The sequence below is a fragment of the Anolis carolinensis genome, chromosome 1, assembly GCF_035594765.1.
Source record: "Anolis carolinensis isolate JA03-04 chromosome 1, rAnoCar3.1.pri, whole genome shotgun sequence".
Lineage (NCBI taxonomy): Eukaryota > Metazoa > Chordata > Lepidosauria > Squamata > Dactyloidae > Anolis > Anolis carolinensis.
This window is the reverse complement of record NC_085841.1, coordinates 66,597,697-66,613,231: the sequence shown is the minus strand read 5'-3', so window position 1 is coordinate 66,613,231 and position 15,535 is coordinate 66,597,697. Positions and strand designations below refer to the sequence as shown.

Genomic DNA, 15,535 nt, shown 5'->3' with positions numbered 1-15,535 from the left:
GGGGTGGGGGCCTCCGCCCAATTCTAGACTTACGCATGCTCAATGTCTTCATACGCCCAACCAAGTTCAGGATGGTCTCCATCGCCTCCATCCTCCCGATGCTTCACCGCGGAGACTACTTCGTGTCTATAGACCTCCGAGACGCCTATTTCCACGTGGCGATTCGAGAAAACCACAGGCGCTTCCTCTCTTTCAAGATCCTCGACCAAACCTACCAGTTCACCGTTTTACCCTTTGGCCTCGCTACCGCCCCAAGGGTCTTTACCAAAGTCGTCGCTGTCGTGGCTGCCCACCTCCGGCTCCAGGGGATCACAGTTTTTCCCTATCTAGACGACTGGCTTCTGGTCGGATCCGACCCTGTCCTACTCCGTCGACACGTCGACTACACCCTCTCTCTTCTAGATTCTCTCGGTCTCCAGCTAAACCACGACAAATCTCACCTCAACCCGTCGAACAAGATCCGTTTCATCGGCGCCCTGTTCGACTCAATCGCTCAGACTGTCTCGCTCCCGCTCGACAGGTTTCTAGCTCTCCGTCATCAAATCATCTTCTGCGAGACCCACCGAAGGGTTCGGGCTCGATCCATCCAAATACTGCTGGGCCACATGGCCTCCACAGTCCTCACGACCCCGTTCGCCAGGCTCCGTCTCCGGTCCCTGCAGAGGTGGTTCATAGATGTTTTCAAGCCATTTCGCCACCCCAACTCGAGGTTTCTCTCGATCCCGCCTCATGTTCGTCGGTCGCTTCTCTGGTGGAAGTCCCTCTCCAACGTCTGCAGGGGTCTTCCGTTTCACTCGGTTCCTCCCTCGATCACCATAACCACAGACTCATCCAATTTCGGCTGGGGAGCCCACATGAAGGGCCTCACTGTTCGGGGCCTCTGGTCTCCCTCCGAGAAGGCCAATCACATAAACTTTCTCGAACTCCTTGCTATCTTCAAGGCTCTGAAAGCCTTCTCCCGCCTGATCTCCCAAAGATCTGTCCTCGTACAGTCAGACAACACAGTAGCAGTATTCTACATCAACAAACAGGGCGGCACGGGCTCAAGGAAGCTGATGCTTCTCTCCTCCCAGCTGTGGCATTGGTGCATAGCCCACAACATCCAAATCTCGGCGACTCACCTTCCCGGGATCCACAACGACTTGGCAGATGCCCTCAGCAGAATGACGACTTCCTCCCACGAGTGGATGCTCGACCCCGAGACTCTTCTTTCTCTCTTTCTCAAATGGGGTTTCCCCACCCTAGACCTCTTCGCTTCTCCCCAGAACGCTCAGCTGCCTCGGTACGGGGCAAGACTTCTCCCGTCCTCCTCTCCAGGCTGCCTGGGAGACGCCTTCCTTCTCGACTGGTCGGCAGAACCAATCTATCTCTTTCCGCCTTTTCCTCTGATACCGAAGGTCCTCCAGAAGCTCCGGTCGGTACCGATGTCGGCGATCCTGATAGCGCCAGCCTGGCCTCGTCAACCGTGGTTCCCGGCTCTTCTTCGTCTTTCCAAGGCGACCTTCTTCACTCTGCCTCTCCTACCACACCTCTTATCCAGAGAAAACGGCCAGATTCTGCATCCGGATCTCCCCTCTCTACATCTCACTGCTTGGAGGATTCTCGCCTGACCTCCCTCCCGCAGAACTTACAAGAGGTCCTCCGCGCAGCTCACAAGCCGGCTACAACCAGGGCCTACACTTATAAAGTCTCTCGCTTTCGTTCCTTTCTTCGCTCCCGAGGGATCACTGCTTTCCCAACCTCGGTACCGATTGTGCTGGACTTCCTTATGTCTCTAGCAGAACAAAAGCTTTCTCTTGCCTCTATGAAATCTTACCTGGCCGCTCTATCCTGGTGCTTTCAACAGCATGGTAGACCATCATTGTTTTCCGATCACCTCGTCAAGACCTTCTTAAAGGGATACAACAACATCTGCCCACCGGCCCAACCTCCTACCCCGGGCTGGAACCTCGAGCTTGTCCTTTCCCAGCTCACTGCTTCTCCCTTTGAACCTTTGGCCTCGACCGACCTACGTCTCCTTTCTTGGAAAGTTGCCTTCTTGGTGGCCATAACCTCAGCGCGCAGACCCTCGGAGCTGGCGGCCCTTCGGGTTGATGAACCCTACCTCCGTTTTCATCACGACCGCGCCGTTCTCCGTCCGGACATCACCTTCCTCCCCAAGGTGGTCTCGGCCTTTCACCTTAACCAGGACATTGTCCTTCCCGCCTTCTTCCCGGACCCCTCGTCTTCCCTTGAGCGGAGACTGCACCTCCTTGATGTGCGTAGAGCACTTCTCTTCTACCGGGACCGTACTAAGGACATTCGAAAGACCCCAAAACTTTTTGTGGCCCATGCTCCGGATAAACTGGGCAATCCCATTTCTTCACAGAGACTGTCCCATTGGATTGCCCAGGCCATTGAACTGGCCTATGAACTAGCCAAACGACCTCCCCCCCCCGTCGGTTCGCCCGCGTTCGACAAGAGGTCTCTCCACGTCGACTGCCTTCCTAAGGGGCATTCCACTGGACTCTATTTGCAAAGCAGCAATCTGGTCCAACCCCCTTACATTTGTGTCTCACTATAGGGTAGACCAAAGGACTTTGAAGGACTCAGCCTTTGCTAGAGCAGTTTTATCTTCTTGCTTGTCCTAAACCTTCTGCTCTTATGACTTCTCTGTGGCTGCCCCTTCTTCTCAGGTGCCTTTCTTCATTGTTTTTTCTCCTGTTCAGTACATGTTTGCACTGTTCTCTGACAATTTGTGCCTTATTGGTTACTACCTTCTCCCTTGGAGAATGATGTTCCTGCCTACACATGTACTCTTACAAGGGTTATATCATGCCTTACCGGTCTGTTCTCGGTACTTGGTGTGTATTGATGCAATACTTTATTGGGTCCTCGGACCATGGTTTTTTCATGTTTTTCATATTTTTCATGTCTAATAAACATATGTTTGGACAGTTTCTCGTTGTCAGGGTTTGCTTAGCCCGCCTCCGAGACCTAAGCTTGCTAGTCTCCATTAGTGTGCATTCACAGAGTACACGAAGAAAAAGGACAGGTTGCTTACCTGTAACCATGTTTCTTCGAGTGTACTCTGTGAATTCACACAAGCCCGCCCTTCCTTCCCCTCTGGCAAACCCTCTTCCTTTCTCGTTGCCTTAGCGGCGTAGGAACTGAGGAGGACACGCCGAGGGCTGCCTTATATGCCCTCCGGGGACGGAGGGGCGTGGCTACCGCCAAAATTTAAACTTCAGCTTGGGAAGAGTTTCCGTTGGGACCTGCGCAGGCGCAGCCTCTCCATTAGTGTGAATTCACAGAGTACACTCGAAGAAACATGGTTACAGGTAAGCAACCTGTCCTTCTACAAAGATGAACCTATCACAGGGTTTTCTGGGGCTGTGAATATACAATTTGCCCAAGGTCATTTCAGTGGCCAAGCAAGGAAAAAACCCTTTGTCTCGAGTTGTACCTCAAATCTCTGTGCGACATGGCCTTTTACCAGTAATAACACAAAATTTAGAAATGAATTGCACAAAAAGGGGACAGAAAAATGGGCTGTAACTGAAAGTTGTTTTGTGCATGTGAGTTTCAACTACACATTCTCTCCTTGCATTGCAGATTTTTTGTGCCTTGGTTTGTGGTATTGATGAGCTGACACGTGGTGAATTTTCAAAAGCCACAATAACCACACACACACAAAAAAGTAAGTCATCTCAGGCTGAGATACAGGAACAAACATAACGTTCTGTGTGATAGTCTTATCTTCATGAATTACACAGTTTTAGACACTGCTTTAGAAGATACCTCATACATACGGTCAGAGCTTGGAGAACATAGCTGCACTTACCTTTCATAACTAGGACAGACTGAATGAGTAAGTAACATTTGAGATTAAAATTTTGCAAATATCTTATTACTGAAAATGTCACACTACATTGTTTTTATACTGTCTCTGACACCAATTAAATTAATTGATGTAAAAATTATAATCCTGCTGACAAATTATTATATTACTATCCCATCTTTAACATTTACTCTGCCAATTTTTTTTATAGAAATTGGCCTCTGAAAATATTGTGGGCAGATACTTTGAATTTTATAAAACATCCCTACTTCATATACAGTAATATGCAATACCATCCCAAAGCAATATAATTCTAGAGTATTAAATGTCTAATTATCCTTTCCCATAGAAGGCTTACGGGATTTACTTTGTTTTTTTGCTAGAACCATGATGAACAAGATCTTTTGAGTGTATGCTCAGCCCACAAATCGTGATCATTACCAGAACTGAATTCACAAGTCCTTTCACCCAAAAATCAGGTCTTGGCTTTCCCCAAAGGTTCATTTCCAGCCACCTACTTTTTTGTGCTGGAGGGGAAGGTGATGATGGTGATAGATGAGTTCTTTGTTGCAGATGTTAGATTAATTCTCCGAAACACTTGCTTTTTATTTTTATTTTTTACTGCAAATCACTCAGAAATCTACCACTCTCACCAATGATGAGTGAATAAGACCTGTGAATGCAGCATGAGATGATGAAGGGGTGTGAGTGTGGAGGGAATGAGGATAGTACCCACAAATAATTCTGTCCTCCAAAAGTATATTTTCCTTCACTCCTCAAATGTTTAGCATTGCAGAGAGACCCAAACACATACATACCTTGTATTTTCATTTCTCTTTGGAAGTTTGCTCGCCTTCTTTCTTTAAATGACTAAACAATACATTTAAGTTCTTGACTACAGTTTTACATTTCTGCAATGCTGGGGAATGTGCAGACTGAAGGAAGATTTCATTTGGAGGGACAAAATCCTTGCTTGATGACAAGGTCTTCATTTTGCTTCCTCCACAGCTATATGCCAGGACCCATTCTCGCTGTAGACAGCCTCCAGAAAATGCAAAGATCCCCCCACCCCACCCGTGTTATGAATGGGTTTCTGGCTATGATTTTTTTCCTGTTTCTGGAAAAACTGTACTAAAGTTTAAACACAAATGTCTCTTAAGATTTGGATTTCTTCGTTCAGACTCTAATGTTATTCATTAGCTCAGATACATTATTTGCTAATGTATCTGATGAAGTGGCTTACAGTTTACTAGAAGTATGCCAAATAGGAATTGGCAGTCTCTAATACAGTACAAGACTTGGATAATGTTTGTTAGATTTTGATTAGTTTCTCCATAAACCATATTCAGACACATAGAATCCTATATGTTCTTTTGATAATCTGCTTTCCTTTACAGAGCCTGTTTAGTCCGCTGAATTTGCAATATTCTTTCCTGGTCAAAGAAAGAAAGTGAGAAGATTATAATGACTGGAGTAAGTTCTTGATTGCTGAACATATCGCAGTGGCAGCTGACAGCTTGCATTTTAGTAGAGTGTTTAATCTCTTATGTATTTTGGAGAATTTATTCAAAGTGAAGAACTCCTGGCCATAAAATAGATTCAGCACCTTGTATAGCTCTTTTAATGTTTAGACTAAAATCCAGACAATTTATCAATCAACTAACCTTAACACCACCACTGATCCTTTAACAGAAATGACCAAGAAGGAAGCAATGCCATTATTTTAAAACCAATTGAAGAGAGAAAAGAGAACTGTTTCCAAACAGATTTTTCCTTTCCTTTGAAGCTACAGTGTTATGAATGGAATTTATTCAACCAGCATGGTGTTAGGGATTAAGTATTGTACTAGGAATATAGGGTTTCCAAAATTCTTTATTGTAAAGGATGCTCGCTATTAAGGCTGGAAAACTGAAAGGTAGGAAAATAATCTAGTATTTTGAAGTGTGGAGTCTCCATAATGATACAAATGTGTGTATGCTGTCATTTTTTAGTGGTGGCTGAAAAAGCCAATGGGATTTTGGCCTGCATAAATAGGAGTATAGTGTCTAGATCCAGGGAAGTCATGCTACCCCTCTATTCCGCCTTGGTCAGACCACATAGTGTCCATTTCTAGGCACCACAATTGAAAGGAGATGTTGACAAGCTGGAAGGTGTCCAGAGAAGGAGCAACTGAAAGAGCTGGCCATGTTTAGCCTGCAGAAGAGAAAGCTGAGAGGGGTCATGATAGCCATGTATAAATATGTAAAGGGAAGTCATAGGGAGAAGGGAGCAAGCTTGTTTTCTGCTGCCCTGGAGGCTAGGACGCAGAACAGTGGCTTCAAACTATAGGAAAGGAGATTCCACCTTAACATTAGGAAGAGTTTCCTCACTGTGAAAACTGTTCAGCAGTGGAACTCTCTGCCCTGGCATGTGGTTGAGGCTCCTTCTTTGGAGGCTTTTAAGCAGAGGCTGGATGGCCATCTGTTGGGGGTGCTTTGAATGCGATTCCCTGCTTCTTGGCAGGGGGTTGGACGGGATGGCCCATGAGGTCTCTTCCAACTCTTACGATTCTATTTATAAATTTAGACCATATGTTAATTTTATATATGGCTAAGTTAATTGAAATTGGTACTTTGGTATTTTCATTTGGACTTTAATTAGACCACAATCTTATTAATAGCTACTTCTTGTCTCCCAACTCTGCATGTCATGAATTCTGACTGTCCTTGATTCTATTTTGAAAACCTGGCAACACTACCAGAAGACAGGGTTTCCCCATTTTGCCTTGGAAGCCCATTTTTCTTCAAATCAGCAAGAATGTGACTTGTTTAAGGTCATCTAAATCTGAGTTTAAAAAGTGAGTTATAGGTTCAATATATAGTTTTAAAGAAGTAAATAGGCATGCTTCCCAGAAAGCCTTGAATAACTGCAGGATATAAACAAACAAACAAACAAACAAAAAACCACCCAGAAGTGTTCAGAAGACTACTTTTCATTAGGCTTCTAGTTTTTGGAGCTAATTTTTTTTAGCTGTTTTGGTGAATGCATTTCAAGGAGAAGCAACTAGGAATCTTTTTAGGAAGAGGTGTCTGCATTAAAAATATTTTGGGCTTTTAGACATTTTGTGCAAACATGGACTTCATAAAAAGCCTTTGGAACCATGTGTATCTACAGACTACACTTGGCCCACTTTTGCTCTACAAAGTGGAATAAACACTGATCTGGTCCTAAGCTGTATGTGAGGATTTCAAACAAAAAAGGAACTGGGAACTTGGATTCAACATCAGCATCCTGTGGTTTTCCTTGTCTGGCCCACTATTATGTTTCAGCCTTCCCCTTTGTTTCAAACTCTGCTGGCTTCTTTTACAAAATAGTTCCTTTCTGATTGTAGGTTTACTCAAAGCCATTTTGTTGATTCCAAAAATGCTTTATTTGTTAAATATGCTCACTTGATGCTTATTTGCCAGTGTGGAACAACAAAGGATAGAATTATTAGGAAGTCAATGAAACAAATCATACACAATAGTATACTTATATATTGATTTTTTAAAACCGCACTATGATAGTTAAGAAGAAAGTACAAGAGAGACAAAATTCAAGGCTGAGTAACATTTTAATCCTTAAATGTTTATAAATATGGTAGAGATTTAAGTTTCCTAGATCTTTTCTTCAAGATCAGATGATACAAAATTTGAAGGACTGAGCAATTAGTAGTAGCAGCAGTAGAAATAGTAGCAGTAGTACTTATATCCCACTTCTTCTCTTTCAAAGGAGACTCAAAGCAGCAAATGTTAAAATACAGTATGTAAATTAAAACCAAAAGCACTCAAACATTAAAACAGAATTAAATATAGGACCTATTAAAATACATAGAACCAATAAATACATTTAAAAACCTGTTAAAACTACATAAAACACATAAAGGCGAAAGGCAAGGCAATGGCCATTGTCATAGAGGGAGAATGCAAATTTAGTGTGTGACAAAGGAGTTAAGATATAAACTAATTGTTTCTCTCCTAAGTCTGCTTGGTATTTTTCCATACTGGTCAGCACCCAAGCATTCTGTGGAGGGCTGTGGACTTAGAGGAGGGGCAACATAAGGGCATGGTGGCTCCCAAGTAAAAAAATCCTTATTTTAAAAGATCAGTATATTTTCACACTCTGTTGTTTCCTACCTATTCTACTCCTCCTCTTGAGTAGGTATATGTGTGTTTGTGTTTCAAGTAAGAAAGACAGAGGAACCCTGCTCTCCTCTAGCAACAAGAAGAAATAGGTCACTGAGAGGAAGGAACCTCACGTTGTCACTGTCAAATCTGTAGTGCAGTGGTTTTCCGAGTGTCAGACAAGTCTGTCAGATACATTCAGGATGAGTATCCTTTACATGAAAGTGTTTTAGGACCTCATCAGAGGCAGAGAAAGGAGCGTCTTCTCCCCACTTCTTTCCACTGCCAGAATGGAGTCCCATCACATGACACTGGGCAACTTCTGGCAGGATTCAATAGGGCTCCATTTAAGGAGCAGAGAGAAACAGAGCCCAGAGTGCCTATGGAGGAATCTGGTATTACCCAACTCCTCACTGAAGGAGGCAAAGAGGTAGCGGGGGAAAAATGGATCTGAAGGGGGAAACAACATGGGAAGACAGAAGACGAACCATGTTGGGAGGACACAGAGCCTGACAGTCCCTTCCGCTGTCCCCTACTTTTACCCTGCCCATCTGATGAGGTCCTTAGATTTTGGGGGAGGGAAAACATTCAAACACCCATATTTGAATGTATAAACATAATGAGATATCTTGGAGAAGGGGCACAAATCTAAACATGAAATTCATTTATGATTAATTTACATCTTATCTAAGCAGTCACTGAGTTACAAACATCTGACTGATATACGATTCCTAGTTACAAATGGGGATGAGACAAAGGAAGTGAGAGGAAATCTACTACTAGGAAGGGAAAGTCACCCCTGTAAGAGCTATCATGAGAAAAAGCTATCTTCAATGCAACTTTATTATCACCAATCTTTGTTGCCAGTGCAAGGCAATATTTTCCAAATCCAATTGTCACAGGGACAGAAAATGAGGTGAAATCCTCTGAACATGGGGGCACAGACAGGAAAACAAATGTTATAGGAGTGTTCTCTTGTGCAATTCAAAACTTTGTAAAAAATTGACTGGAGTTACACTTAAAAGAGTACCTGTTCCAACTTACATACAAATTCAACTAAATAACAAATTTACAGAACCTATTCTTCGTATTCTGGGGACTGCTTGTAGACATAATCCCGAGGGTAATTTTGTACACAATATTTGTAATAATTCTACACATGAAATTACAGTTCTCTACATTGAACCATTGTTTACATTTTCTATATTGAAGCAAAGGTGTTGTTATCTCAGACACCCATGTGGACAATTTTGGAGTTTGCCCTATTTCAGCTTTGGATAAGGGATGATCAACCTGTCAAAACAATGAATAATCTGTCTAGTCAAACTGTCTTCAGTACATATATTGAATGGGGGAAAAACAGTGCTGATCTAAGGTAATTTGCTTCCTGATGCACACCAAGAGATGACACCCACCAGCCACCACGTGAATCAAGGTGAATAGTGCCAGAAATTATAGGAAATACAAAGAAGTTCCCATAAGCATCTCTCCCCATCTCTGGTAGCAAAATGATGAAACAACATAAATAACTAGTGCTATGACAACCAAAGTCTGCTCACCAGTTCAATATCTGATGATGAAGCTAGTGTTGAATCCAAAATCATGACCCCGATACTAAGACATTCAAAGTGATGAGTTTAGTATGAGAGTGCTATTCCAACAACTTTGAATTGAAGCATTTCCCCAGCAGAAACTTATATTCCATAGGATATCTAGAGCTTGTGGCTTGTCATCCATTGTGACACAGGGTGCATCCAGGACACAGGGAATGGTTTCTTCCCCTCTTTAGAAGGGGAGGTTGAGGGAGACTCCTTGTACCAAAGGTCATGTCCTTATTGAGGATGTCATCACATTGTGGGCACAGCTGCCCACAATGAAGCCAGAATCCAAAAACTCCCAAGATTTTCAAACCCTCTTCTCTGTCTGGCATTTAAAATTACATGGCTAGTCCCTGGGAAGTTTCCCTCAGTGAACTGCTACACCATTTAGACTCCATTTCCCTGATTGGTACAGTAACAGCTCCTACCAAATACCAAGGTCCAATCTCAATGTTGCCATATTCTCCAGAGAGCAAAAATCTCCCTCAAGCTACCCCTGTCTGTTCTTCAGCGGCTATTCTATTCCATTGTAACCACACCTCCCCATGTGTTACACCCAAAGCCTTTCTTCAAAACGAGAGGGATTTTGTCTTGAGGTTGGAAGGGAATGGTCCTGTGAATGAACTCTTTTTTCACTCAGTCTATGTACTTCTACAAATTTTGAACAGAACTTATTGAACTTCTTTGACAAACCTTCATTGTTTCATTGTCATTTTCAGGAAGAAACTACAATTTTGGATTATTCCTATATGGATATTTTAACACCATGTGACAAGAATGAAGTCAGAAACTTCACAAAAACATTACTTCCTGTTGCCTACTCACTGATATGCATGTTTGGCCTTGTGGGTAATATATTTGTAGTGATGACATTTGCTTTATACAAGAAGACTGAATCTATGACTGACTTATATCTATGCAATATGGCAATTGTAGACATACTGTTTGTTCTTACTCTTCCTTTCTGGGCAGTAAACTATGCTCTAAACAGGTGGATCTTTGGTGATTTCATGTGCAAGCTCATCAAAGGTATCTATGCACTTAACTTTGTTTGCGGCATGTTGCTCTTGGCTTGTATAAGCATGGACCGATACATTTCCATTGTGCAAGCGACCAGATCATTTAAGTTCCGATCAAGGACTCTAGCCTACAGGAAAGTGATCTGTTTGACTGTGTGGGTAGCATCCATTTTAATCTCCTGTCCTACTTTCATATTTAGTGGAAGCTACCAATCAACCAATGTGTCAAATGACATTTGCGAACATAAATCCAGCACAGAATTTGATGTTACATTGAAATTGTTGATAATCAACATCCAGCTTTTCTTTGGGTTTTTCATCCCCATGCTATTTATGGTTTTTTGTTATACCTTCATTGTCAAAAAGCTAGTGCAGGCTCACAATTCAAAAAGAAGCAAAGCCATTCGTGTAGTAGTCTCAATTGTGATCGTTTTCCTAATATGCCAAGTTCCCTATAACATGGTTCTCCTTGTGACCGCTGCAACGATGAAGACATTGGATAAAACCTGCCAGAGTGAAAAGCAAATGGCCTATGCAAAATACATAACAGAAACTTTTGCCTTTCTCCATTGTTGTATGAACCCTGTGCTATATGCATTTATTGGGGTTAAATTTAGAAATTACTTTGTGAAAGTAATGGCTGGCCTGTGCTGTGTGAGATACAAGAATTGTAGAAACACTCATGGTTCAAGGCCAAGTTCAGATACTGCCCATTCAAGGCAGACCAGTGAAGTTTATGATTAGCCAAGAGAAGCTGCTGTATGTATACTATCATTGCTATCTATATTCTAAATAGAGAGGCTGATCTTCTGTTTTTCATTCACATTATATGCTGCTTAGAGAAATTTCTACCACAAATTCTTCTGCTTCACAATAGTCCTATATTTCCAGATATCTGCAAGGTTTAAGACAAAACATCATTCACACCACTCGAGGGAGCATTTCTTCTAAATAAATGTATTCTCTCTCTGGACTAAGCTGCTACTGCTCTGGAAAGAGGAACCAATTCAATTAAGACAATAAAGTGTCTTGTTCCAGCTCTTGCTGTGGATACTAAAATTTGTGGATACTTGTCCCATTCTATACAATGGAGTATTAAAATGTCATTCATTATATCAAATGGCAAAATCAAGGCTTGCTTTTGAGATTTTTTTGGGCATATCTCAGCCATGGATGGATAATCCACAGATACAGAATCTGTGGATATGCCGAGCTGTAATCTTTACAAAATGCTGCTGAAGAAAGCCTGGGGATCTGTGAAATAGCAGGAGATGACAACAGGGTATGCCTCTACATAAGCATACTATTTGGTGCATAGCAAAATCAAGAACTACTTTTTTGGAATTTTTAAAAATACTATTGAGTTGTGATTGGTTGAATACAAGGACACAGAACCCATTGATTTGAAAGGCTGACTGAGAAGAGAAGTACAGGGAGCCTTTCAAATCCCCATATAGCCTTCCACCCCTCTTCACATTGCCTCACTCAGCTGTCACTTCTCACTGGCCTTAAAAGATGTGCAGGCATACATTAGTTAACAAAGAAGTTCCTTTTTATAAAACTTTTTGAAAATACCTGCCCAACTCTGTTTTCATCCTCATTCTCTGTCTAGCGATAGTTTTATTTAGCTGATTGAGACCTAGATATTTTACAAGGTAAGTCTGCCCACCAATTGGATATCATGCAAAAAATACTAAACAGAAAAAATAATTCTTGGATGCCTTTTGAAGTAAGTCTTTAAATGGTCTCTAAAAGGTTCAAAATATCTTTGTTTATTTATGCAAGGCTTACATGACCTGGGTGTTTCGTTTAACATATGCATGCTGTTTGTTTTGAATGAAAACATTAGTGAAACATGTTAAACTGCTGTGTTGAAGATTTTATGTCAGCTTCCTCTCCCTCTCTTCTCTTTACTTCCTTCCTGCACCTCTTTCCAAAAAGGGTTTTTCCTTTCTCTATGCAACCTTTGTAATACAGGTCTTCTTATCTTCCATTACCAATTTTCCCTTTCCCCAACCTTCTGTTTCTATACTAAGCCTCTTTCAAGGGTGGCTTTTTCTGCTCTAACATATTGGGCTCGATGCAGTCATCACACAGTTGGTGGGAAATATAGTTATCTAGCTGAACTGACTCTTATCTAGCATCTATATATGCATTTTGTTATATTGACATACAACCATGAATTGTTTGTATATTTCTTTTGAATTTTATTTTATTGTTATAATAAAGATTGCTTATATTAGTTCACTTTAATTACAGTCCCAGTCTCTTTGCCTGGATGATTATATGTCATTATTTCACAAGTTATGATCTAGTATCTCAGATTTGTGAGGTAAGGGGTAGCACTGAGAAAATGTGTGTCTAAAGAGGGAAATTGAGAATGTGTGGCTCTGCCTCAGTTCTCTTCCAAAGCAATAGGGAATGTATGTATCCCCGTCTAATATTAGTAAAAATATTTGATATTTGCACAAAAGAGACAGGTCAACATCTTTAGACCTGACAAAAACATGTAGCTCTTTGCTTGTGCCTTATTGAAAATAAATGTTTACTCCTGCTTTTGAAATTTATGAGAACTAGAGCAGGATAATGAGATCAAGAAGCACAGTCCTACTGTTTCAAGGAGATTCTGAATGCTCTTGATCCCGTTCACAGTAGACAACTATAACTTTCATGTTAATTGTCATGGTTCTACCCCATGGATTCTTGGGATTTGCAGTTTTTGGAGAAGTGTTCAAAGTTCTCAGCCAGAGACCTCTTGCCACCAGCATTAAGTGCCATATAATCCAACTTTATTTACATAGGCATGTCCATTGTAGAAGCCACAAAGTTCAGCTTGGAGAAGAAAAGCCCTAGAGGTGATAAGTTGGTCATGTGTAAATAGATGTAGGGCTTTACAATGGAAGATGATGCAATCTTGTATTCTGTTTATCCAAAGACTGAACTATGGATTAAGGGTAAGACTGAAGTATAGACTAAAGTACAAGAAAAGAGGCTCTACCTAAACATTAAAAAGAACATCTTGCCTGTTAAGAAATGTTCTAGTTTTTCAGCAGCATCTCTTGTGAGTGATTTTTTTGAACAACAGGGGATTCAACTAGAGGTCTATTGAGGTCTCTTCCAATTCTCCGATTCTATGAGAATGTGTGAGACACTGTCCTTACTATGACATACTCAATCTTGCATTGCTAAAAGCTCAGCAAGACATATGGGGTAATGTGCAGGAGAAATACAGGAAGGCAAGAAATATGTGAGACTTTGTCTTTCTTCCTAAGGCAAGTGAATTCATGATTATTTCCATCATACTTTGTTCCTTCACAGATTGACACACTTTCTGTCTATAAATAAGAGGTTATGACATTGCAGTGACACACTCCTGTTTGCCCTAGCTATTTGAGGGTGTAGCCCGGAAGCTGGGAGCATTAGACACTGTACCAGTAAGAGGGTAATGCAAAATATAATTTTGCTAATCCACTTTTGATGCTCATTGTTGCTTTAGTTGTGGAACAGAACATCAACATGTTGAAATGCATACAAATGGGTGGTGCTGAGCCTCTGAAAAATGGAGACTGCAAAATCCTGAAAAGCCGAATTGCTCAAAAACTGCTATCAGGAGATTGAATATCACCACTACTGTGTGATTGCAGCAAGCAAGAAGTCTTTTCAGAGGTAATGTGTTGAAATGTTTGATGTCTGCCATGTGAGTGAAAAGTACAGAAAATGAGAACGTGTTGTTTAACACTTGCAAAAGACTGCAGGTCAGCTTTATCAAATTGGCTGCTTTGGCATTTTGAGACTACAACTTTCATTTTATCCAACAGGCTGTCCAGAAATGATAGGGATTGTAGCATAACTCATCTGGAGGATAGCAAGTCCAGGAAATCTGTTTTAGATTTTGCACTTTGTGACATCTTCCTGTTTGTGATCTATTACAAGGAGCCACTGATGGCGCAGTGAGTTAAACCCTTGTGCCGGCAGGACTGATGACTTGAAAGTAGGGTTGCTGATCTGCAGGTTGACGGTTTGAATCCGGGGACAGTGTGAATGAGTTCCCTCTGTCAGCTCCAGCTCCCTATGCGGGGATGTGAGAGAAGCCTCCCACAAGGATCATAAAAACATCAAAAGCACCAGGGCATCCCCTGGGCAACATCCTTGCAGATAGCCAATTCTCTCACACCAGAATGGACTTGCAGTTTCTAAAGTCGCTCCTGATATGAAAATAAATCTATTACAGAACTATGTTTTCCCAGGGGTGACTCACATGGAGACCCCAAATTCAGTCCTTTGTACATGTCTGGAAATTGTCAAATACGCTGGCTTGGGGATTCTGGGACTTCTAGGGCTCATCTACACTGGTGATATCAGGCAGTTTCAAGCTAACTTCAAACTGCAGCTGTTGTCTTACACATGTTGTTGAAGTCTGCTGCAGCTCTCTTTATTGGATAACCTATTGGATAGGCATGATCTTGTTAGAGACCATTACCTATTGCCTATTGGTTAATCACTGGTCACATAACCAAATGAAGGATTATGACCCGTTAGGATAATAAACTATTGGATTATGACCAACTGGAGAAACCATCATCTTTATAGGTTGCTGTGAGGTACCTCACAACCTCTGAGGATGCCTGTCACAGATGTGGGCTAAACATCATGAGAGAAAACTTCTGGAACATGGCCATACAGCCTGAAAGACTCACAGCAATCCAGTGATTCCGGCTATGAAAGCCTTTGACAATACATGATCTTTATATCTATTAAGAAAATAAATGGTATCCACATGTATTTATTTATTTAGCAGATCTTCAGAGGTGTTGTTTAGAGTCCAAAACATCATAAATATCTTGTGTCTATTTCATGCTCTCCGGAGACAAAAATTCAAGTAGTCATCTTTAAAATAACATGGTTGCTTTACACACTACTTCATGCATTTAAAAATGCAGGCACATTTCTTGTTAG

General features: G+C 41.6%; 1 protein-coding gene across 2 annotated transcripts; it reads left to right on the top strand.

Annotated features, from left to right (window-relative positions):
* Window positions 1–3,341: 3,341 nt before the first annotated feature.
* Window positions 3,342–12,832, top strand: ccr6 (C-C motif chemokine receptor 6). Of its 2 annotated transcripts, none has more exons than XM_008124781.3 (3): window positions 3,342–3,679; window positions 5,218–5,293; window positions 10,280–12,832. In XM_008124781.3, exons 2-3 carry the CDS (start codon window positions 5,285–5,287, stop codon window positions 11,321–11,323), a joined length of 1,053 nt encoding a protein of 350 aa, XP_008122988.1. In that variant the 5' UTR covers window positions 3,342–3,679; window positions 5,218–5,284; the 3' UTR covers window positions 11,324–12,832. The 2 variants fall into 2 exon arrangements, with proteins under 2 accessions (XP_008122988.1, XP_008122981.1); XM_008124774.3 differs by having other exon boundaries at window positions 3,342–3,850.
* Window positions 12,833–15,535: the final 2,703 nt, after the last annotated feature.